Raw genomic sequence first — 25696 nt, forward strand, 5'->3', positions numbered from 1 at the left:
ACAATTTATGGGGGGGAAATTACAAAAATTAGGAATTCTAGAGATACCAGCCCTCCCTATTGAGGGCTTCTCCTTGTATTTATTACTAGATGGCTTAATCAAAGCCAAATGACTTCATAAAGTTTCATTACATATTTTAATTTTTAAAAGGAATTTTTCTTACATATTAAAAAGTTCTAGACTGCTTCATAAATAAAAAATCCCTAATTATTATAAATTTTAAAATAGGGACCATATAAGTCCCACAACATACATATTATGTTGTATTTTGTAGATGTTTAAGATTATTTCATTTTGAATAACTGAAATAATTAAGTGCCAGACTAAAAATAAAATACAGTGACAGGGAAGGAGAAACAAACCAGATGAATTATTTCTCCTGACAATAAAAAGTAAGCTGTGTATCAATGACATTGAAGAAATCGATCTTTCCAACTCTGCCATATCAAAGAAGGAAGAGCATCTGGAAGATATGTGATTTGCTATGAGTAGTCTTTAATCATCCCTGTTAGTGAAGAAGAACACGGGTAGTGGTAAATAGCAAAGGCCTACGTCTTCTACCTTAAGCACTGGAAATTTATATGCTTTGTTTTTCCCAGGGCCTGGTTTCTTCACAGATGAACCTTCCACTCTATCTGTGGTTCCACACTTGGCCTGGACACTTGTTAAGTCTCTTCAACCAATGCTCTGAAGCCAAGAGTTTCTACAGTTGTCTTTTAAGTAAATTGTTAACATCTATACTCAACAAATGGGAGTCACTTCTTTTCATGTTTATGTTGATCACTGTCTTCCAGATAGAGAAAGTGCATGAGTCACCAGTCAAGCAGACTCCCACCAAAGAAAAGGTACTTTCCCATCTCTCTTCAGGGACGAGTACCATGAAAATTTCACAGAGGAAACAGACACGCCCAATTTATCTCAAGATGTTTTAGAAGGACAATCGAAAAATTAAATACCCCTGTACTCTTATTTAGAGGTATAAAAATTATAAATTAACTACGCAGTTACTCTTTGGCATTATCCAACTTAATTCTCATAATTACTCAATAAATAGGTATAAATATCCCCAATGTACAGATGAGGCTGTGAGACACAGAGGGCTCAGCAACTTGCCTGGGGTCTTCAAGCTGACACGTGGCAAAGCCAGTGACTCCCAAACCTGCACGACAACTCATCACAGGACTCTGACTTATGCCCTCATGGTGTCTGGGGCAATAACTGATCTGCACAGCACTCTAACAAAGGCATGTCCTTTTATTATGTTTTTACAGAGTAAGAACACTTCCAAATATTTGCATACATGCAATTTTTCCTTTGCTAGTATTGTGTTTTAGCTTTTAGCATATATCTAGGTTATCTAAAGAGTACTGTCAAGATAATTTAGACAGTAAAATGAACCGAACTAAGAACCAGAAAGAAAAGATATCTCACAAGACATTTATTTAAAAGGTAAAAAATACAGTATCTGATTTATATACCTACCACATGTGTTACCTAAAACTTCTACACAAAATCTATTTTAAAGCATGCAAATTTAACATATTATGAAAGTCAGTATGCAAAACATCTTAAAGTGCTCTCTTTATGAATGCATGTAACAAAATATACTGATTATGCAAGCACATTTAATTGGACATAATTAAAATAATGAGATTTAAATACTGATGATTTTAAGAAGAAAAAAATAGAAGTCAGAATTAGCCATGAGATACTTTCAAAATGTTAATCAAACTCGCAAAGTCATGACCACTTTAGCACACCATACTCCTAGTTAAAAAAAAAAAAGAGCAATTCTTGGCCATTTTTGCCTGGTTCTAAACACTAGTGTAGACATGTATTCACTCAGTGATATAAGAGATTTTACTGGATAATACAATACTTGGCTCTTGGATAACATCATTTTTACAAATAACTTAACAGCTATATAGCAACCACTATTTTCTTTAAAGGAAGGCACCAAAATAACCAAAAAGATAAGAAAGTAATTTTTCCATAAGAAGAGTTGTGCTTAGTAAAATGGACACAATCTCAAAAGCTCTCACCAATGTCATTCTGATGTAAAGACATGAAATTTAGCTATTCTCTCAACTCTGGTGGCTTTAAAGTGGCTGAAGAAGACCAATAATATGTGAAAAGAACAGTTCTGCAGCTGTGAAGCCCCTTTTTACCTGGTATACAGTTTCTACTGTCTCCAATGCTATTGAAGAAGAGGCATTAGGAGCAAAATTCAATAGAGTAGAAGGACCTGAAACTTCTATTAAACTTCTCTTCTGACCTCTTTGTCTGGCTCACTAGCAACAAAATAGGAAAGGTGATGTAGGAGAAACTTTCATGAAATTACCTTAAGGCTAAAACTTTGTTTTATAGATGGGTATGTTTCAATTTTCTATTTTATAGAAATGGAAAGCTTTAAGATCCACATGGACCTAAACCTCCTAAAATTTCTTAGAAAAAGCCCCAACATCCCTGATTAACTCTGACAATTAAAAGGAAAAAAGTTCACATTACCATACGAAGAGCAAATTGAGTCAGAATTTGAAGGCCTGACCCAAAGGTATATAACCAGGGGATAGAGCAAAAGGATAAGAGAAAATTCTGGGATGAGCATCGTAAATCCTAGATGGAATTCTAGGTTAAAATCATTAAATTCAATTCAGATAGAACTTCATATTCAGAATATTGCAATGAGGAGATGACAACATATCAGTTCAAATTGGAAAGGACTAGGGACCCTTTCAGAAGTCTCTCTGTTTTTTAAGAATTTACCTTATGAGATTCTACATGAAAGCAGTACTCCAAATAGCCAAAGGCTCAAAATGTGAACCCTTCTGGCAATAACATTTCTCAGGACCTGCAGGCTAAGCATCCCAGCCTCCAAAAAGCACATGATACCCACCACCAGCTTCATAGTGCTTCTATCCCATCTCCTGAAAAAGCATTGGTTGAGGTGAGGGAAAATAAGAAAAATAATGTTAGTTCACTAGGGCGATTAACAATATAAAATGTCTCTCAGAATTCATCGAGATAATGACAAAATTAGGAGAAAGGAATTAATGCATCTCAACGACATTCAGTATAATGAATGTAATTCCTGTCAAAAAAAATGTAATATTCCAAAATCATTTAGTGTGACTGGCAGCATCAAATATAGCAAAATGGATTTCTATTTCAAGATGTAGTTGGTTCTCTTCCAAGAGTTCAGGTTCACAGTGTTCCTTCTGCGCACCAGATGTCTGCCCCCGGGCTCCGAAACACCTATAACCCACCCAGGGGAACCACTGGCTTCCCACTGCCATGTACAGAAGAGATCATGAAAGGAAAGGATTCTTAAAAATCCGCTGTTTATGAAATCATTTAACTTCAGGTCAAACAATGAGATAGAGATGCACTAAAATACTTAGGAAATGAAAACTGCAACTAATGCTAAGAAATAAGCAAGTCAAAATGAAGGGAGGGAATTTATTTTTAAAAAGGGAGGGAATTTTATTTTGTGGGTGACACTAAAAGAGAAGAGAGAATTCTGTCATTTTACTACTAAATACACTATGTGTTAGTAAACACTACCTTTGCTCTAGACTCTGAATGTAATATGTTTAGATAACTGCTGGTCAGGTTATATGGCTCTGAAAAAACAGGAACATCTGAGAATGGCAATCTTTCCTTCCTGAACTCTAATGCTAATACCGTATCACAGGAAGCCCCTAAAAAAGACACAGAAGGCTTAGCACTTTTGTCTTATATAGGATTCAAATAAAATATCCCTACTACATACGTATGTGTATATGGTTAGATAGAAGAATAATGGTATTTTCAAGTATGGCAGCCTGGCATGGTGGTGCAGGGTACACATTTCAACACATTCTACGTTTAAACTCTAAGTTTGAATTCTAGCTCTCAGAGTTGGTGGGTCTAAAACCTGTGGCAAATTCACGAACCATTCTGGACTTCACTTTCCTTAATGGTAAAACAATAGTTACAACCGCTGTATAGGCTCACTCTGAGGATTCATTCAGCTAAACCTAAGTGTTTGGGACAATGTCCAGTATACAGTAAGCACTTAATAATGTAAGCCACTATTATTTTATGTTAATTTTCTCATTTAATTCTTTTTTTTTTAATTTTTTTTTTAATGTTTTATTTATTTCTAGGAGAGAGATAGAGAGACAGCGTGAGCAGGGGAGGGTCAGAGAGAGAGGGAGTCACAGACTGAAACAGGCTCCAGGCTCTGAGCTGGCAGTCAGCACAGAGCCTGACGCGGGGCCCGAACCCATGAACCGCGAGATCATGACCTAAGCGAAAGTCGGACGCTTAACCGACTAAGCCACCCAGGCGCCCCTCATTTAATTCTTATGACACACCTGTGAAGTAGGTATTATTACTCTCATCCCGTGAGTGAGGAGAGTTAAGTAATCTGCCCAAAGTCACATAGAGATAATACAGGCCTTCAGACTGGATCAGTCAGGTCCAAGCCTACGCTCTTACCTCTACCTAATACTTCATATGTTACCTACAGGTCTTGCTCTTATGCCATAACATTTATCAAGGTGTATTTCGATTGCCTTTTAACAGATCTTTCACCCTCAGAATAAACTCTGTGAGGACCGAGAATGTGTCCTGTTCATTCATTTCAACCCATTAGTCACCAGTGCTCACTCATCCACATCTCAGAGCTTTTGTGCCAGGCATTGTTAGGTCCTGGCATATTGTGCTGAGCACACAGGGTCCCTGTCCTCATGGAACTCAGAATCTACCCCAAAAGACAGATAATCAAGTAACTACAGAATTATAAACTGGTATAGTTGTAAAGAAGGAAAAGAATGGGGTGCTGGAAAAGAGCATAAAAGATGAAACCAATTTAGTGGGGTGAAATCCAAGAAGATCTTTCTGAAGAAGGGGTACATAAATTGAGAAGATTGAGGAGTTAGCAAGGCGGAGAAATGGGGATATGAACCCCTTGTGTGTAGGAGCCTAAGGAAAGACTTCTTCATCTGGTGTGTGAGGTAGGGAAAGCCTGTATGGCTGGAAAGGAGCCAGTTTGGCAGACAAATGGTGAGTGCAGGGCAGTGAGATGGGAAGGGAGAGGTGAGAGACCAGAGCACACAGGACCATCAAGAACTTGAGAGCTGATCCCCAGTACAATGGGAATTCCAGTTGGGTTTTTAGAAAGAACACTCTAGCTGCAATGTGGAAATTACACTGAGAAAAGACAGGAGAAGAATCTGGGAAATCCACTGGGATGCTCAACAGCAGATGAGGGGTGGTGTGACGGCAGCATGGGACGAGGAGGGTAGAAGCGAGAGGTGGAAAGTGTACAGGCTCGGTGTATACTGACCCTGCACCCCATGCCGAACACACTGCTTGACAGCAATAGGAATTTGGCAATTTGCGGACTGACCGAATGAGTGGTTCCTCAAGCAGAGTCGCTGCTGGTTCCAAGGCATCTACTACCCCTCAGATGCGTGACCTCCCCCTGAGCAGTACAATCAGCTGGTGGATGTGAGAGACACGGGAAGATGCAGAAGAAATGGTGACTGCATTCGTAATCCACCTGGCAAGACTCCACTTACAAAAACCTCTTGATGTGTAAACGTGCCTTTGTGAAACAAAACGCCTCTCCCATTCTGACAATGGAAAATTTCAGAAGCCAGATATCTCTGCTCTGTGACTTTCCAAGCTTGTTAGAGAAATGTATTATGTAAAATAGCCTGGAGCCATGCTGCTAGAAACACCAGAAAACACGAAGGGCGCTGAAAAAAGTCCTTTCATTTAAGAAAAAAAAATGCTGTAGTTAGAAAGACAAAGTCTATTCGTTATTCTACCTTCTTTCTTGTAAAAATATGGTCTCTGTACTTCCTAAAATGGCAAAATATTTTGATTATCTATTAGCAAATTCAAATGCAGCATTAATACATTTCCTTATAATCTGATAAATTCACAAGGTCAGGACACAGAATGTCTTCCCCATATTATTTAATAATTTTGACCTTTTGTCCATAAGACATTTACTTTGTTAAAACTATAACTAAAGCCATTTGAGGGGTGCCTGGGTGGCTCAGTCAGTTAAGTGTCCAGCTTCGGTTCAGGTCATGATCTCATGGTTCGTGAGTTCGAGGCCTGCATTGGGCCCTTTGCTATCAATGTAATGCCCACTTCAGATCCTCTATCTACCTCTCTCTATGCCTCTCTTCCACGCGCATGCACGCATGTGTGCTTTCTCTCTCTCAAAAATAAACATAAAAAAACAAAAAACTAAAGCCATTTGAAAAATCCAAATACTTGTCCATGTGGCTATGAGAACAAAACAATCTATGACTATAGTCAAATAATTCAAAGTCTAATAATTAATCCCATCCCCTTGAAAATGTTTTCCCGTACTTGACCAAGAGTGTACATTAATAATAGGGTAACAAAGTGATAGGCTTATTTATATCAGCTGCTCCCTTTTGTGACAAAGTTAAACCTAACATACTTATCAATTTCTCAATAATTGAAGCTTTAGTTATTATCAACTTAGTTAAAACAGTATATTGACGGGGCACCTGGGTGGCTTAGTCGGTTGAGTGTCCAACTTTCACTTAGGGCATGATCTCGCGGTTCGTGGGTTCGAGCCCCGCGTTGGGCTCTGTGCTGACTGCCAGCTCAGAGCCTGGAGCCTATTTCAGAGTCTGTGCCTCCCTCTCTCTCTGACCCTCCCCTGTTCACGCTGTCTCTCTCTCTCTCTCGACGCGGGGCTCGAACCCACGAACCGCGAGATCATGCCCTAAGTGAAAGTTGGACGCTCAACCGACTAAGCCACCCAGGCGCCCCAAAAAAAAAAAAAAAAACTAAAAAAAAAAAACAACCAGTATATTGCCTAGGCCTAAAACAGTATGTTGCCTAGGCTAGGGTGATAAGCTCAAGTATTTGAGGGCACAAATAAAGCTTAATTTTGCATAGGAAAAGAATGCTCATCAGCAGAAGATTCTGCTCCAAGGTCAAGCCAAGAGTCTTACACTGCTTTGATCAGAAGGCCAACTACCAGTGCCTCTACTGCTGCTTTCAAAGACTCTAAAAGCACAGGTGGTAGAGATCAGAAGAAGAAAAGGGACTGCACTAGATTTCTATATTAGAAACTTAATAAGCTTAAAAATAAAATATAGTTTGCTTCCTTCCATTTGGTAGGAAACCACTTTCCCTTACGCTGGAAATAAAGCTTTATATGGTACACTCTGTACCTTTAGAATGCCTTTAGAGAGTCTTGAAAATGCTTTTTCTGCACAACCAGGGAAAGATACGTAAGAGCATCAGATAATTTTTTGGTCCTGTTACTCTAAGAACTATTTCAAAGAATTATGGTAATCATGGCAGAGGTCTTTAGAAAACCTTAGATAAAAGTTTACTGAGGTTTGAAGTTGAATAAAATGAAGGTAGAAATTGTTCCATCTGTCCTTTGTCATTCAAGAAAACAAGACTGTATATTATTACCTAAAATTCATTTTTCCAACATATGCACAAATCACTAATAGCGTAATTCACATAAACAAAGAGAAATGAATTACCTCAAATTTATGTTATTCTCATTTTATTAAGAAAGTTCTTCCTTCCTTTGAGTTTATACCAATGTAACTAGTACAAAATTACCTTTATTAGCAGGAAAAGTTATTTATTCCAGCAGGGAAAATAAAAGACTAAGCCTGGGTAATGGACAGCTATTAATTATGAAGGGAAATGAAAAAATACCATACCTTAAATCTAATGTTTTAGTAAAAGTACAAACTTATCAATGAAATTGTAAGTAATATTCCATGCTATAGAAGTACATAAATTAAATGTTATTTCTATTCTCACAATCACCTCAAGACAACAGACAGCTCAACTGAATTAAAGTCGTATATTCTCATTTTTGCTAAACAATCTGTTCATACATAGCAAGGCTATTTAAAACAAATATCTTCCCGAGTGCCTGGATAGCTCAGTTGGTTAAACATCTGACTCTTGATTTTAGCTCATGTTCTCATGATTCTAGAGATTAAGCCCCATGTTGGGCACTGCACTGACAGCATGGAGCTTGCTTGGGATTCTCTCCCTTTCTCTGCCCCTCCCCAGCTCTCTATTACTCTGTCTTTCTCTCAAAAATAAATAAATAAATAAATAAATATTTTTTAAAAAATAATAAAATAAAACAAATATATTCTAAGCCACTCATATATCAACAGGGAGGGCTAATATTTCTAAACTAAATAACTTAATTTTTTTTTTTTTAGTTCATTTATGTATTTTGAGAGAGAGAGAGCACATACAGGAAGGGCAGAGAGAGAATCCCAAGTAGGCTCTGAACTATAGTGCAGAGCCTGATGAGGGGCTCAAACTCACAAACCATGAGATCATGACCTAAGCCAAAATCAAGAGTCAAGATCAAGATGCTCAATGGATTGAGCCACCCAGGTGCTCCATTAACTAAGTAACTTTAAAATGAGGTATTTCAATCCATCATAATCCAAACATAGTTTTCAATAGCACAGAGTACAAAGTTACCCTTCATTTGAACCAAAATCTCAACCATCTAAATTATTTTTTCTTCATGTTATAGGTTGTTTATTGTCAAGTCCATAATCCTTTGATACTTTCTTAAACAGATGAAATTTGCTTTCTTCCCCTTGGGAAATGACAGACTATAGAGATATCTGAGAAATACAATGAAATTAGTTTAATTACTTCATGTCGACTTGGTAAGTCACTGCTCTTTAATGCAAAAACTGCCACTTGTAATTAATGACTGTCCACACTATTTCAATTGATCAAATGTCTACTATGCATAAAACATTGAAAAGTTCTGTATATCTTACAGCAATTCAGTGGAGAAGTCTTGTCCCAAGGGTATGTAAATCTGAAGTACAAGAAACCTCTGGATCAGTCCAACTAGAATGAGAGAGGGAAAATATACATTCATATGAGCAAACCATTTATATGTGCATATAAACAAATACAATCACATACCATCAACAACCAGCTTTTAACGTTTCAGTAATACAGACCTGTGAGAGCACTACCCATGAGTTACAACCTCATTAACAAAGCAAAAAAGTTGATGAAAATCAAACCAAACTCTAACAACAAATGTTGCCTTTTAAAGTCCCATCTGTGGGGTGAAATTTTTATAAAAATTTAAAAAAATGGTAATTTTTTATTTACTATTTTTATTAGGTTGCTAGAGAACGTACATAGAAAGAACTGCATTCAACAGAAACATATAAAATTGAACTACAGATTCCCATCAAGGTTGCCATAAAAGCATATGGCGATTATTTTTACCCACTGACAGTTTTAGCTGCACTAAACAACTTAATAAAAAACAATAGATCAAGAAAAACAATTCTAATTATGGCAAGAACAACTGAAGGTTTGATGAGCCGTGTCTAGTTCATATGCTTTTAGATGTGTCCACAGTGAGATGGATGGAAGAACATATTTTCATTTATAATACCTTTTGTTAATTTCACATACTTTTAATTAATTCAAAGCTCACAAACTGCAAACTGATTGCTTTTATTCCCCATCACCAGCTTCATCCGAATTAAAAATATATGAAGAAAAGCCAACCCCTATGGCACTTTTGATAGCTGAAGTCTACAACTGTTTCAAAAATCAATTGATTTTATATTACCTTTTCAGACCTATTCACTTAATTCCTTTCCTCTTAGGTTTTGAACCTTTGCTTGATATCTCAATTATGATGCTCCTAATGGATGTTTTAGAATCACTTCGTCCTGAAACATCCCTTTTAGGAACTTTTTTCCTAAAAAAAAAACTTTGTCAAGAAAGTGGAACTTCGTCAAGAAATGGAAATGTTTTCACTTAGCTGTGAACCTCTCCTACAAATCCAATAGTACAGGGCAACGCTTGAAGAAGGTGACTGGTCTAAAATGCATGTTACTTTTTATTTATTCTGGCTTAGTAGGCTTAACAAATTTAAGTACTTTAAAGTAACAATACAAGTTTGGATAGTTTGTATATCCTTTCTTGTTTAGAATTCCTTCGGCGAACTGTTTTCCAACATTCCTGAACAACTTAAAGAGTTTCCACCTTTTATGTGAAATTTAGTTTTTAAAAATTAAAACATATTTGGTCAAATCTGCTTACCATCTTTTACATCAGACATATAAGGATAACTTTTACTCATAATGTCGAGCTTATAAACTGCCCCAGAGAGCCATCACAGAATATAATGATATAATGGGAATAGGCAGTAACAGGCTCTGACCTTTGAAAATTGTCCAGGAACAGGAATTTACCAAATTTATGGAAAAAGTCAGTGAGGCAACCTGAGTTCTGGACTACAAAACCAATGTGAGACATCAAAAATGAGGCCAAATCGAATAAACCATCATTAATTAATCTCTCTCTTGCACATTCCACTGATTGGCCCTATGGTGCTTGTCCATCGCACAATGGCCCTCTGTATGTAGAGCTGAGAGGGCACCTGGATAAATGAAGTCAGTCTTCACAAAGGTCCCTAAGTTGTGTCCCACATCTCACTGAATCACTGTTCTCTTTCAAACACAAGGAGCTCCACATATAGGGCATTTTCCTATGAACATTTTTAGATCTGAAAGACACTTGCTCTCAAAAAAAAGAAAGCTTTGTAATTCTACTTTCTCACATTTAGAAGCCCTAGTTTCCAAAAGGCTTCACTTCTAAGATTAAAAGAAGTATGACAACACCATATGGTGATGATCTGACAAAGAAAAAAGTACTTTAATAACATTTGACATACACTGATCCTGTATGTCGGAAATGCTAAATAAACTCTATAGTAGTATATTTTTCCAGTGGCCTAGTAAATTTAAACTGACTTTTCATGTCTACCTTCTATTGAAAATCACTCTGATGCTGAATGTGAACTACTATTAGTCCAAAAATGCCCATCGAGTATATAAAAATTCATAAAAAATTAGTCTTTTTACTGAAAAATGCAGGTTTCTGCAGTTTTCTAATCTGTTCTCTACTGAAATAAACTACCTCTATTTTTAAGGGCACAGGTCCTTTTTTCCCTTGAATATTTTCAAACACATTTAACTGCTAAAACACCATTCGTTTTTTAAGCAGCGGGTTTTATACCTGTTCCCGCACAGCCAGTAACAGATGGATGCTGAATGTATAGCTCACGAGTGTTTGTTTCACCATTTAAGTATTTGGGACTAGAATACCGCACGGTAATTCTTTCCAAGTGCCCTGCTAAGTCATGGCTGAAGCTATTTCCTGGTTCCCAGGGCAGTCTTGATATGCCACAGCACAGCTTTCCCACTTCAACTTGGAAGACAGCAAACAGCTATGCCTCTGTTACTGGGGATTCCATATTCCTCAGGCAAATCAGAAAACCTTTCTGGGCTCTTTCCCTTTCATGTGTAAAACTGGGCTAACAAATCAGATCTGTACCTCACAGGATTATCTGTATGGATTAAATTAGATCTATCATTGAATAAATATTTATTAAGCATCACTACATGCTAGACTTGATGTGAACATTTTTGTAATGATTAAGACAGCCATATCTCTGCTCTCTTGAAACTTTCAGAAGGAAGTTCAGGGTGCAATGAAAGCATATGATCTTGGGTCGTTGGAGGAAAAAAAAAGATGAGTGAAGGTTCTCTTGCAGAAATAACATTGGAATTCAGCGGGAAAGAATAAGCAGGGGTTGAGTGGGCGAGGGAGATGAAGGAACATACAATACAGGGAGAGGGAATACTCCATCATATGATGAAAGAAGCCATGATAGAATGGATGGATTTAAAGACATAAAGGCCTGGCAGGAGAGGCAGAAAGGGAAAAGCAGCAGGAGGTAATTGTGGCAAGTAGTTAGGATCTCAATCATTCAGGGCCATGAAGGCCATCCAAAGGTTATAGGTCACCCCCAAATCAATGGGAAGCCACTCATCCATTCATTAATTTATTTTACACAGACTTGCTGAATGTCTATTGTGTGTTGGGCACTATTGTAGGTGAACAAAATAGACTGAATTTCTGTGCTGGGGGTGCTTACTTTCTGGTGATGGTAAGAAAAACAATTTTTAAAAACCCAAAGAAACAAACAGCATGTTAAATGGTGAAAGTACTATGGGAAAAGGTAGAGAAAGGTAAAAGGGATCAACAATATGTGGAAGGGATATAAATTACAGGGCAGGTGGGGCTCTCATTGAGAAGATGACCTTTTTTTTTTTAAATGTTTGTTTTTGAGAGAAAGACAGAGACAAAGCATGAATGGGGGAAAGGCAGAGAGAGAAGGATGGAGATACAGAATCTAAAACAGGCTCCAGGCTCTGAGCTGCCAGCACAGAGCCCAATATGGGGTTTGAACTCAAATGGTGAGATCATGACGCTTAACTGACTGAGCCACCCAGGCGCCTGGGAGAAGATGACATTTTATTTATTTTTTATTAAAATTTTTTTATATGTTTATTTATTTCTGAGAGAGAGAGAGGCAGTGTGAGCAGGGGAGGGTCAGAGAGAGAGGGAGACACAGAATCCGAAGCAGGCTCCAGGCTCTGAGCTAGCTGTCAGCACAGAGCCCAATTCGGGGCTCAAACCCACAAACTGTGAAATCATGACCTGAGCCGAAGTCGGACACTTAACTGACTGAGCCACCCAGGTGCCCTGAAAATGACATTTTAATAAAGGCCTAAAGGAGGGGAGAGGGTGAGCCATGTGGCTTTTTGGTAAAAGAAAGCTCTAGGCACAGGATTACCAGCTTGTGCACAGGTGCTAAGGCAACAGGGCAGCAGACTATGTTTGAACCAGCAAGGAGACCTGTACAGTCACAGCAGAGTTAACAACAGAAAGAGCAACTGGACGTAAGGTCAGAGAGCTAAGAGGGCACCAAATACTGCAAGGTCCTACAATTCTTTGGTTTTGAACCCAGAGAGATGGGGCATTTTCAGCAGAGGAGAGCCTTGCAGTTCAAAGTACTACTCTAGCTGTGAAACTGACAACAAACTGTAGGGAGGCAAGTAAAAAAATACAGGGAGGCCAACGAGAAGGCAGCTGCGTGAGACATTCGAACAAGCCTGAGGTAATGGTAGCATTGGAGGTGACAAGAAGTAGTATCAGACTCTGAATCTAAGTTAAAGATAGAACAAACAAGATCTTCCTGATTGACTGAACGTAGAGAAGAAAAAGTGGACGAATGTAAGATTTTTTGAGCCACTGAAAAGACAAGGTGCTAACAACTGAGATTGGCTCAGATGTGGCTATCTGCAGCAGTAGGAGTAATTTCTAGGGTTAAGGAGTCCAAGTAGAAATGTCGTACAAGCAACTGAAACTACAAGCCTGGAGGTGGTTTTTTTTTTTTTTTTTTTTTTTAATGTTTATTCATTTGAGAGAGAGAGAGACAGAGTGCCAGTGCGGGAGGGACAGAGAGAGGGAAACACAGAACTGAAGCAGGCTTCAGGCTCTGAGCTGTCAGCACAGAGCCCAATGCAGGGCTTGAACCCACAAGCCGTGAGATCATGACCTGAGCTCTAGTTGGCGCTTAACTGACTGAGCCACCCAGGCATCCCTACGAGTCTGGAGTTTGAGAGAGAAGTCTGATTTGGAAATAAATGTAAGCTGGAGTAAGACAGAGATGGCATTTAAGACCATGAGACTAGCACTGATAACCAAGGGAGAAAATGCAGAACGAGAGTCAAGGGTCAGGCCCACGGGCACTGCAACATTACATTGGGCTGGGGAAAAGAGGAAGAATCATGAAAGGAAACCAAAAGGAAGACCAGTGAGGTAGAAAGGGAACTAGGAGGTCGGGCATCCTGGAAGATGAGTGAAGAAAATATACTAGGAGGAGGGTATCAGTCAAATGTTGATATGTCAAGCAAGATGAGTGTTGAGATGAGCCACTGGATTCAGGAATACAGAGATCACTAGTGACCTTGACAAGAGCATTATCATTACAGTGGTGAGGTCAGGCCACTGAAGGGTTTTAAACAGAGCAAGTCATAATGACATTTATTTTAAAAAGAATACCAAAATGGGAGTTGGGGGAGGGGGATCCTCATAAAGATGACCTTATCTTCCAGAGCAGATGAAACTCAGATAAACACAAGGCTTCAGGGATACTGATCCCAAGAGACACACCACTGGATCCAGATGCCACTGGCAAAGAGAACAGTAAGTTCAAACAAAAGCCTTAAACAGAAAGTCCTGGGACAGCCCATCCAAATGACAGACGTATGCATGTACAGAGCTCCTTCTCCTAAGGGCAGCTCCATAGCGTGATCCAGGAGGAAGAGCAGCATGGGTTTATTTAGTTAGTTAATCATTCATTTAAGTCTGGTTGGGAAGGTGAGCTGGTTATAATTATAAATTATAACCCAAATTGTTACAGTTTCTTAATGTAGAATATTTAACAAACTTAATAAGCTCCAACTATATATGATATACTAAGTCAGGTGTACAAGTGGATTGTGCAAGATTCATGCACTGGAGAAGTGTATAATCTGATCATCAATATCACACCTTCCTCTATTTGATTAGATATTAAGTACCAAAAAAAAACGAGCCAAACTCTGGCATTCAGAGATGCTCAAATATAATTTAGAAATATCATTACTTAAAATGAAAAGTTAGGGGTGTTTGGATGGCTCGGTCAGTTAAGAGTCTGACTCTTGATTTTGGCTCAGGTCATGATCCAATGGTCATGAGATGGAGTCCCACTTTGAGCTCCACGTTGGGCGTGGAGCCAGTTTAAGATTCTCTCTCTCCCTCTTCCTGTCCCTCCTCTGCTAGCACTTGCTTTCTCTCAAAAAAATTTTAATGAAAAGTTAAACATGCTTACTTTCATCATTAAACTTTTTTCCTAACTACCTAATATAGTAGGAAACACATATGGGATACCTAATGTCAAGTTTGCATAAATAAAGTGGATGTTTACTCTTAAAATAGGAATATATAATGGTAACTGAATTAAATTTGGAATGTAAATTGAAAGCTAATTCTCCATTCAAGACACACCATTTAACAACAGCTTCACACAAAAGGTCATTTTATACAAGTAAAAACAGCTATAAAGTTCCTTTATCAAAAATTACAACTAATTAATCTTAAAGGCATTAGCCCAAGGCAGACTCTGTAAACTATTCCATTTGTTATAGTACCACACATGCTACGGAAGAGCCAGATTAATTTTTAATTGCAGGGCATTGTAAAAGAAATACATTAAAAGATTCTTCTGTTTCTTCCAATTAAAACTATCATTTTTCCTTTTAAAAAGCAATTATAGCACACTAAATCTTTTATTTCTAGAAAAAAAAATTCTTAGAGAAACGTAAGTAAAGGGAGCTTGTCTTTAGTCACTGAGTATCTGGTAGAGGAGAAATCTTTCTCAGATCCAACTGAGAAAGGTTACCAGAAGTGATTTGATTTTATCGGTATCACGATTACGTACATAGATGCTAAGGGCATTACACAGAAGTATAGGCCGACAAGGGAACATTGGTATAGAACAAAGTCATGTTCCTGCAAATCAGATATACTCACCTCACAAAGTCAATATCCTTAAAAAAAAGATGGATCGTATCTCCTGTAATAATAATAACCTACAGTTTCAGGCATATTTCTCCGGCTCATCTTCGTTCACCTAATTTATCAGCCTATACATTTTGTTGGGAATAAAAAAAAACTCTACAGTTAAAAAAAACAGGAACTATGAGGAAATCATGATTTTAAAAGGGTAGTATATTAATAAAAATTATTTTAAAAAGATTATCTCCTCTCTTTCAGGTTCTGTTTCTTATTTTAGAAAGAAACACTGGCAAACTATTTTAAAATTAATCACTTTCCATCTATAATTTCTATGACTCCATTTATGTCTCAGAAATCTAAAATAGCATACAGTAGCTTGAAGTGGTAGCTAAAGCAGAGCCTGTGAAAGTTTGGGAAGCTGAATTAAAATGCAAAAATCAGGTACCGAGAACAGATCTTTTCATAGTACCATAAATGTTCTTTTTAAAATTTATTTTTATTTATTTATTTTTTTAGAAAGACAGAGAGAGTGTGAGCTGGGGAGAAGGGCAGAGAGAGAGAGAGAGAGAGAGAGAGAGAAGAGAGAGAATCGTAAGCAGGCTTTATGCTCAGTGTGGAGCCAGATAGGAGCACTTGATTCCATGACCCTGGGATCAAGACCTGAGCCAAAATTAAGAGTCAAACGTTCAGCTGACTGGGTCACCCAGGTGCCCCTCAATTAATATTCTTAATTGATAAAGGAACAAATAAGTAAATGATGAACATTAAAAAAAATGGCTGCTTATATTTAAAATATCATCTGAAATCTATAGTTAACACACAGCATAAAGTTGATGAAAATCTGCTTAATCATTTTGAAAAGTTATATTTCTTACATTACCATCAGTTTACTCGAAGCCTAATTTGATAGGTGACAGAGCCTTGAATTTTAACCTTGGTTCTGCCAATAAACTGGGCTTCTGATCGTAAATTCAGGTGATCTCTCAAGGTTCCTCCTGCTTTAAAATGCTGATCCCAATTTCCAAAACAAGAACTGAAAATCTATTCTTTGGGCTTTTGTTGAAACACATTTATATCTAAACATATTAAATATTAATATTCCTAAGGGTATTATAAGCTGATGTGTCATTAAGTAGCGCCTTTTACAGTATCTTATACAACTTTTTTCTCACAAATTCATTTCTATAATTTAGGAACTCTTGGGTTTACTTCAAAGCTTACTCTTATCTGATTTCTTGGTCAGGAACCAACCTGAGTGTGTTCATTGCAAAAGAACTACTGTCAGGATTCAAAGAGTTAATAAATGTGAAATGTCAGGGAAGTCATAGGCACATAGTAATTACTCAGTAACTACCAGTACTATGATAATCGATGACTATCAAATAATCTTCTAAATCTTCTTACAAATACTTCGAGATTTCAAATTAACAGGGAAATGGAATATATACTTATTTAATATTTATATATATTTAATATGTATTAAGTAACATTTAATATATAAAGCCTGGCAAAGGTTACTTCCCAAATGAAAAACAAGCCTACCACTTTAAGTAAACAGATGCCAATAAAAGTCAAACTAATGCCTGTGTAGTAGGCCTAAAAGTCTAATTTTAGGAATGAAATGTTAAGTTCTAATATTAAAAATCTTACTTACGGATTTGCTTACTCTCCTTTGGTAACTGAATTTTGTTCGTCTGACTACTGCCTTCGAGGACAAACACAAAGCTTTTAACTTCTTTATCAAATTCCTATAGAACAAAAATACAAACAGTGGTATTTGGCTTCGATTATAAAATTAGAGCTGCAAACCCACAGGAAAAAAAGTCCCAGATTCAAATGACTTAAAAGTGGGCTCAGGCCTTGATGATATTCTCACCCCGAAGCATGCTAGGAACTGGACTACAGAAGCCACACTATGTCACTTGACAAATCCTGTATTGTATCAAGAAACTCTTCCTCCAAATGGTGACCAGTTCACCAGTTTCAGGGATTCCCGCTACTAATTTAGTTTCCAGAGCTTAGTTACCTTTCATTTCATCTATGTACTTCCGTCTACTGGTACAGGCTGAACATCACCCCATGTTACAGTACAAAAAAATCATCTAACCTAAATTGTATCTGGTCCGGAAGTTCCTTGCTGTCTGGCCATGGCTCATACAGAATTAATTATGGCCTTATTTCATCTACCGGCAAATACTAGTCCCCTAATGAAGTTCTATATATCATCTAATCAAAATCAGTACTAGGTAAAGTGTTACAATGAAGGTAAGCTAAAAAACTAAGGTAGAAGGAACATAAACAAAACAAAACCTGAAAATAAAAAGCCTCCTTATATGTGATGGTCCAATTTATATGACTTAAAAGTGGTAACGGGAATAGTTTTGTTTTGTTTTTATCTTGAAGCAAATTCCAAATCTGAGTATAAAGACCCATCATAATATTTCACAGATCCTCCCAATCTTCATTCCTGTATGTGTTATGAAATGCATCATAACTAACGGCCGCTAAGAATTAAATAACATTCAAATAAATCTGTACTATATCCATCATAATAGCATATCTCATGTATTTGGAATGAACACAGACTGAGTGTATTATTTATTCCCTCTATACACAAGTTGGGCATATACTTAAAACTTTTCAACAGCTTACCCAAATCATCAACATGGTCCATAAACCCTCATGTGGTCTGGTTGCTGCCCAGTTTTTCAAACCTCATTCTCTCTCTCTCTCTCTCTTTCTCTCTCTTCTAGCCTTAGTGGCATTTTTGCAATCTCTTAAAAATTCTAAGCTCCCTCCAGCACAAGGAATTTGTATGTGCTTTTCCCTTTGCCTGAAACACTCTTCTCTCTACCAGCCCCATAGTTAGCTCTTAGAGATCCAATGTCATTTCCCTGGGGAAGACTTTCCTACGCTCCCTGCTTTATACCCTCAGAGCATCTTTTAACTCTCATTCACTGTTAAGAGCTGTAGATTTTAAGCCAGTTGCTTACCCTCTCCATGGCCTCAGTTTTAACATCCAGAAAATTGGCATAAAGTACATATCTCACAAGGCTACTGTATAGATCCATATAGTGTGCTTAATGCTGGACATGGCAAACAGTAAGCACTCAGTTAACAGTAGCTTTAAAGTGTTATCCATAGAACAAGGTCCACAGAAAAACATTTTTCTCTCAGTTGTACAGAAGAGGAGAGAAAGATAAAAGGACAGAGATGGATATAAGTTTTTAGATCTGGTGGCAGCAAGCTGAGGTGGTTTCTAACTGATGGTATCAGTTTTCCCTGTGAAATGGGGCGTGAGGTCTTCTGGTGAGCCACTGAAGAGGGCTTGTCCTGGCTGTAGGTTCAGAAGTAGGGGGTAGAGAGAACTGGTGGCTGAAAACCTGAAGATAATGGAGAAATAATCATTTTAGGGGCACCTGGGTGGCTCAGTTGGTTGAGCATCCAACTTCGGCTCAGGTTAAAATCTCAGGGTCTAGGCTCGAGCCCCGCGTTGGGCTCCGTGCTGACAGCTCAGAGCCTGGAGCCTGCTTTGGATTCTGTGTCTTCCTCTCTCTCTGCCTCTCCCTTGCTCGTGCTCTGTCTTTCTCTCAAAAATAAACGTTAAAAATAATAATAACAATAATCATTTCAAAGACTAAGAGAACATAAAAAGAGAATTTTCCAGGCTGTTCAAGTTGAATTTATAGTATTATTAATCTAAGAGGCTATAGATATTTTCTCCAAAGTTACTGAGGAGCCCCGAAACCAGCTCAGTAAAGATAAATGACTGGGGATTCTGAAATGGTTGGCCTTCACTAGGCAAGCGCTATGAGAGAACAAAGAGCAAGGGCATTCAAGGTTTTGCCCAAGAAGGGACTGAAATTAGACTGTGGATTCTGGGCTAGAGTAAAGGAAGTGAAAACAGAGAATGTACATGCCTAAATCAAACTAAGCACAGGTGAAGTAGAAAGGCTGATGGCCTGAAGGTCTCAATTAGATTGAAGAACAAATCTAGTGAGAGTAACTGAGCAAACATCCTTAAGAACTGAAGCTCGGGGGCAGAGGGGCCTGTCTCAATATCTTACTGATTTCAGAGGCCTTACAGTTTGCTGTGATAAGGTCCAGGGTGTGACAGTGGTAACAGGGGGCTGACACAGAGCGGGAAGAGGTCATCAGTGACGAAGCAATCAAGAAATTGAGAAGCTCAAGGTTTGGAGAGATTTTCCTCACACACACACACAAGTCACCTGAAATAACAATGGGACTTGGCTTACAGAGAAGGCTTATAAGCCATGTGCCAAAGTCTTTTTAAATGACTGAGGAGTGGCTTCTGGGAGAGCTGCAACCAACAGTGTCATGAAAGGGTTTTGAATGAACCAGTAAATACAGTTCTGAAACCTTATCAAGTCCCTTTTGTTATAACCTTCATTCTCATTTCATTCCGGGATTTAGATGGCTCTAACTTCCAGTACTTACTTTCCAAATCACAGATGGACTGCCAAGGATCTTCCATTTTGCTCCAGGATTTTTGCCCTGAGCACTAAAGATTTCAACAAATGCACCTCCCTAGAAAACAAAAACGACATGTTTCCATTATAGTGAAAGATGGTGCTAAGGAGGAAATACTACCCACTACAGAGTCTATAACTGCTATTCCAGGCATCTGTCCATTGAATAGATCTGGGAGGAAACATTACCCCTGTTATAACTCCTACATTACACCCTGATTGTACTTAAGCCACAACCATTCTGATTTGGGTCACCTTGGAGACATGGTGAAAGGAATTTTTTTTTCAAAGCACAATAAACATTAAATTATGTTTACAAACCCTACACTCTCTCAGTGTGGGGTTCATTTATTTGCCATGCATAAATCATGTTTACGAAACATTCTAGTCATCTCTGACCAAAGGGTTTAACTCAACTCCAGAGTCAGGCTAATAAATTCTGATAAATTACCTGTGGCTACAAGCTTTCCAGTCATACTGACCAGAGCTCCAACATTAGCTTTGACAGTTATTAACTGTCTGACCTTGAGAGTTATTTAACTTCTTGATTCTCCATCTGTAAAATGGGTTATTGGATTACATGGGATAGTAAATAGCTCATCAAGCACAATACCTTGTACATAGCAAGGGCTCAATAGTGTCAGCAATAATTATTCAAAAAAAGGGGTAAAATTGAATACATTGGCTCTGGTCAATAAAAAAGCTTAGGAAAGAGTGAGGGTTGGGAGATGATTCTTATTCTGAGCATTCCTAGACCTTTTTATATATTTAATATAATTTGGAAATCTATAAAATCTGTATAAGAAAAACAGAGAATCATTTCTATAGACATGCTATGTATTTCCTATTGTAAACCTGACAATATAGAGGACCATGCTTATGGAAAAATACTGAACACATAACTGAATATCCATAAGCCTTAATTATCAAAGAAAAGAATTAAGATGATTATCTCTGAGGAAGAGCTAATTGGAAGAAATTGAGAATCTTAAGACTGAATATGCTTTTCTTTTATAGTCTGTTTTAATTATAAGCAACACATGAGCAAATCCGTCTGATTTTTGTAAAGAATTTCCAGTTTTTAATTATTCTCAGTAATACAAAGATATTTTGGCTTCTGAATTTTAACACAATCACTCTAAGACACTTAATTTCTTCCTTAGGCAGTATTATGTGCAAACTGTGTGTAGGAAATAATTACTATAAATTACTATAACTTCTGGTATTAGGTCATATATCAATAAAAATTTTAAATCTGAGACTTTTTTTTTTTCTTTTTAAAGAGAAAACTCCTTGTACCTGGCAAAATACTTCTCCCTTCCTCCATCCTTCTGCTTTCTCTGATTTTCCAAGTTTCCCACAGTGGGCATATGCTTTTTATAGCAATACTTTTTACCTATATTACATGAGAGAAACTCTTAAAATTGTTCTAACACATTCAATGATATCAAGAGTAGAAGAAAGAGAACAGCAGATTCCCTGGAGGACACCCTAGGAAGGCAAGTAGCATTTGGTGAAAAGGTACAGGCAACAAAGAAGTGACCAACGGAGGGCTGTTCCAGCTCAGGACAAAATGTTTCATCGCAATGGCAAGACAAGGATGGTAAACAGATTGTAAACCGAGAATGTAACCTCAAGTAGAAGTGGTTAAGGGAAGGCAGGAGATTAGGGTTTAAAAAAAAAACAAACAACAAAAAAGAAGGCAGGGGACTAGCGGTGTGAGGCGTGCAGGCCATGTTCTGGAGACAGTAGGATACTCAAGGTGACTGAGGAAGGCCCAGGAGCAGTTTCCGCAGTGTGATCTTTGGACAACCTGCGTCAGAGTCAATTGCAGGGAAGTTTTTACAAAGGTCCTTCAATGTAGTTCCATCTACAGAGCTCATTCACTAGATCTGGGGTGAGAGTCAGAAAATCCACATTTTCACAAGTACCCCCGTGTTTAAGAAATCATACACTCCAGTTTTAGGGAGAAAGAAAACAGTACTTAGCCGAAATTCGTATTTTCCTTCCCGGTTTCACCCACTCATGCATTCGCTCATTCACTCTCTTCTGAATAGATTGTGAGATACCAGTGTGCATCAATAGTGAGGAGGCACTTGGTAAAACTCAAGATTTATGGGCCCTGCCCTTAAGATTCCGATTCAGGAGGTCCGGTTGGGGGGGCTGAGATCTGCGTTTTAATCAGAGTCACAGGCAATCCATACACCTTGAAAGAACTTGAGCTGGAGATTGAACAAAAGCCAAATCACATGTCCAAACCCTGGCTGCCTTCTTCGCTTTTCTTTTGGAGTCAAGACCACACTCATCAGTACTTCCTCCTCACCCAGAAAAACACCGAGTTATGGGAAAAGGAGGAGGGAGCTTTGTCCTCACCCGGAATACGAACTACCTCACCCTAGAGGAGAATGCTATAGACAGGTTGGAGAGCCGTTTCGGGTTACCTGGTACTCATTTTTGAACATTCCCGCAGGGGGCCCGGGGCTTGGGGGGCACGGAGTTCAGGGCGTCCCGGGAGTGGCGTGACCCTGACGGCTGGAAACCGGCGGGCGGGAGCCCCAAAGCCCGACGGCAGGGAAGGGAAGGGCTTCGTGCTTGGCCCCGACTCTTCTCAGCCCCCGGTCAGCTCCACGTCGAGCCCCGCACCATCGCGACCCCCGCCTCAGGGGGTGCCCGGCAGGAGAAGTCGCAGCTGCCTGGGCGGGCTCCGGACGGCCCCCTGGGGAGTGATTGTGTGCGTAACCTACGAAACGGGGCGCCCGGCCACCTGGCCACCGAAAACCGCCCGCTCGCCCGGGAAAGACGGGCGCGCTCCCGCCGCCGCCGCCCCTCTCCGCCCCCGAATGCGATCGGAAAGGGGAGGGGTCAAGCGGCGCCCGCGATCGGGCCGCACCCATTGGCTCTCGCGAGGCGCCTGCGCGTTGAGCTGTGTGGGCTTCTTGCCTACGGGAAAATGAGACGACGCAGTGACGTCGACGTTGCCCTGGCAACCTAGGGACACTCGTGGAGTTGGTGGACCGCCCCACCTGTGACCCGCGCTGTCTCAGGTCGTGACCTGTGTGAGCGAAAAAGCCTAAAATGAGCCTGGTTTAAGAGCTGCTGCTGGTGCTGGACTCTTCTAGAAAACCTGTCGCGTCGGTTTGGTCTCTCTTCATTATAACACCGTTAACTGGTAGGTTGCTGAAGGAAAGAGGCCTGGAATCGTGGAACCCTCACATGGCTTTGGTTCGAAGGTTCCCCAACTTGGTCCCGCTGAGGCAGTAATAAGGTCTGGTATCCCCGTTCATTGTTTCAGAAGGCCCAAGGAAGTAGGAGTACTTACTCAAAATCACTGCGCAGGTTTTTTGCTCAAAATAATAACAATACATTATTGACTCACGCACTTTCCTAAGTTTAACTATTCGATTACTTCATTTCGTTTCTTGGTCAGAACCACTCTTATAAGGTAGGCATTATTATCAGTCTTTGGGTTAGAAAGGTAAAATATCATGTCCAAGATCACATGGTCGGGCACCTGGGTGGCTCTTCCCCTCAGGTCATGATCTCACATGGCCGATAAGTGATGGAGTTGTTGTGGTGCTTTTGCCTAATGCGGTACTCAAAGCTGAGTTAGGTCGTGGTATAAGCACGTGGTATAAGCACAGTAAGCACCTACAGGCCAGGTGGTTCACAGGTCTACCACCGTGTGAAGTTAAGGATTAGTGTCCTTTCAGTTGAGAATATATCATTTCAGCATTCATTAGGAATTTACTCAAGGACATATGTTACTTTCTAGTTATGACTAAGTCTGATACTCTAATTCACCCCAAAGTCTTAACTATTTGTGTCCCCTAAAATATGCCAACCACTGTGGGTGATGTACAGCATAAGAAAATGAATACTGTCTGGACCTGCTTCTCATCCGGGCTAAGAAAACTGATAAAGAACAAACTTACTTCAACACACTAGGTGTGTACACAGGCAGAAGTGAGGCTGCCACATAACTAAATTGTAGTATAGTATCTAGAATCCAGAATCCCTGATTTCTAGAGCTCAAACCTAGTTCAATAATTCTTTGGTTAGACTCTGTTCTGGAGGCATTGGAAATTATGGCCAATAGACATGGTCTCTTGTCTTATAAGACTTGTTATTTACAGAGGATATTTATTCACTCATTTATCAGTTAATTCCTAGTGATGTAATATATGCTAGACACTATGCCAATATCTAGGTATGCAGGGAAGGCCCCATCTTCATGGAGCTTACACATTCATTGGGATGAGACACAGTAAGCAAATGAGTAAATAAATAATTACAACTTGTGATAAACCCCATGAATCTGGTGATAGGGAATAACATTGGAAAGGTGGATTAGTTTCCTGTGACAGTTATAACAAGTTACCAAAAACTAGGTGCTTAAAACAATAGGAATGTATTCTCTCGAAGTTCTGGAGATCGGAAAACCAAAATGAAGGTGTCAGTAGGGCAGCACTCCCTTTGGGAGCTTTAGAGGAGAATCTGCTCCTTGCTTCTTCCAGCTTGTGGATTTTAGCATTTCTTGTGACTGCATCTCTCCAGTCTCTGCCTCCATGGTCACACTGACTGCCTCTTCTTTTTCTGTGTAGATATCTTCTCTCAGTGCCTCTTACAAGGACTATTGTGATGGCATTTAGGACTCAGTTGGCTAATTCAGGACTGTGTCTGTATTGCACGATCCTTCACTTAGTCACAACTGCAAGACCCGTTTTTCAAATGAGGAAATATTCACATGTCCCAAGGGGTAGATGTAGGCATCTTGGGGGTTGAGAGGAGGTAACACAAAGGGTGACTTGTACTATAATACAAATCAGTTTTAGATAAATGCTTAAGAGAAGCAAAGTCAGTGCAAGTACAGGGGGAATCTAGAAAACATCTTAAGGCTTTTAACAACCTACTTGGGTCACTGAAAAGCATGTTGTAACACCAAAACTGAAGAGAAACTCACAACTTTGTCCTGTGTTATTTTCTTTCTGTCCTTATCACTATCTGAATTTGTTTATATGTTTATCATCTGTGTTTAGTTATTAGAAGGTAAATTGATGAGAGCAAGGATTTTTTTCTATGTTCACCATTATATCCCATCTCCTAGAGTAGTGCCTGGCACAAAATAGTTGTTTTATAAACACATGTATATTGATTGAATTAAAGGTGCCTTGTCCTTTTAAATTCACCATGTCCAAAATAAAACTTCTCCAGACCTGGGCCTTTGCCATCCTTCCCACTCTCACTAATACCACAGTGCCTCCTGTATCCTCTCTTCCTGTGGTATAGCAGCCTCCAATATGGCTGCCACTGATCCCCTCTTCTGGTATGTTTGTCCTTTGGGTAATCTCCCCTTGTGAGTGCACTGGACCTACTGAGTCATTCTAATGAATACTGTATGGTGTTGATAGGTCATTTCCAAGAATAGGTTACAAAAAGATTATGATTTCCTTCTTGCTTGGCTTCTTTTGCTCCCTTGCTCTGGTTCTTCTCCCTATTCTGTCCTTACACAAAGAAATCATGTTTCTATATTGTGAGTACCCCCTGGAGAGGTCCATGTTGCGGGGAACTGATGTCTCCAGCCAAAAGTCAAGGAAGACTTGAGGCCTGTCAGCAGTCACACGAGTTAGGTTTAGAAGTGAATCCTTCCCTGGCCAAGCACTGAGGTAAATGCATCTCTCATCAATGCTTTCATTATAGCCTTATGACTAAGCCAGAGT

At 39.1% G+C, this 25696-nt stretch overlaps 1 protein-coding gene and 1 long non-coding RNA gene across 15 annotated transcripts in view; one reads left to right on the forward strand and one right to left on the reverse strand.

Moving 5' to 3' along the window:
- The window catches only part of CFAP20DC (CFAP20 domain containing), a 233385-nt gene extending 210593 nt beyond the window's left edge, over nt 1-22792 (reverse strand). For 13 of the 14 annotated variants that reach the window (XR_005530284.1, XR_005530285.1, XM_039242489.1 and 10 more), the window contains exons 1-4: nt 22421-22792; nt 19948-20037; nt 17144-17237; nt 8826-8898 (exon numbers count right to left, since the gene is read on the reverse strand). Coding sequence is in view for 11 of the 14 variants with exons in the window: in XM_039242489.1 (XP_039098420.1) it covers nt 8826-8898; nt 17144-17237; nt 19948-20037; nt 22421-22441 (278 nt within the window). In the remaining 3 variants the exon portion in view is untranslated. Of the gene's footprint in view, nt 1-8825; nt 8899-17143; nt 17238-19947; nt 20038-22420 lie in introns of those variants that run through there. The other variant, XM_039242485.1, reaches the window with a different exon arrangement.
- Nucleotides 22793-22934: 142 nt separating this feature from the next.
- Nucleotides 22935-25696, forward strand: part of LOC120238636 — a 78144-nt gene continuing 75382 nt past the window's right edge. Inside the window, exon 1 of the long non-coding RNA XR_005530281.1 lies at nt 22935-23148. This is a non-coding gene — a long non-coding RNA (uncharacterized LOC120238636). The remainder of the gene's footprint in view (nt 23149-25696) is intronic.

Source organism: Hyaena hyaena, unplaced genomic scaffold (genome assembly GCF_003009895.1).
Source record: "Hyaena hyaena isolate Hyena2069 unplaced genomic scaffold, ASM300989v1 scaffold_212, whole genome shotgun sequence".
Taxonomy (NCBI): Eukaryota; Metazoa; Chordata; class Mammalia; order Carnivora; family Hyaenidae; genus Hyaena; species Hyaena hyaena.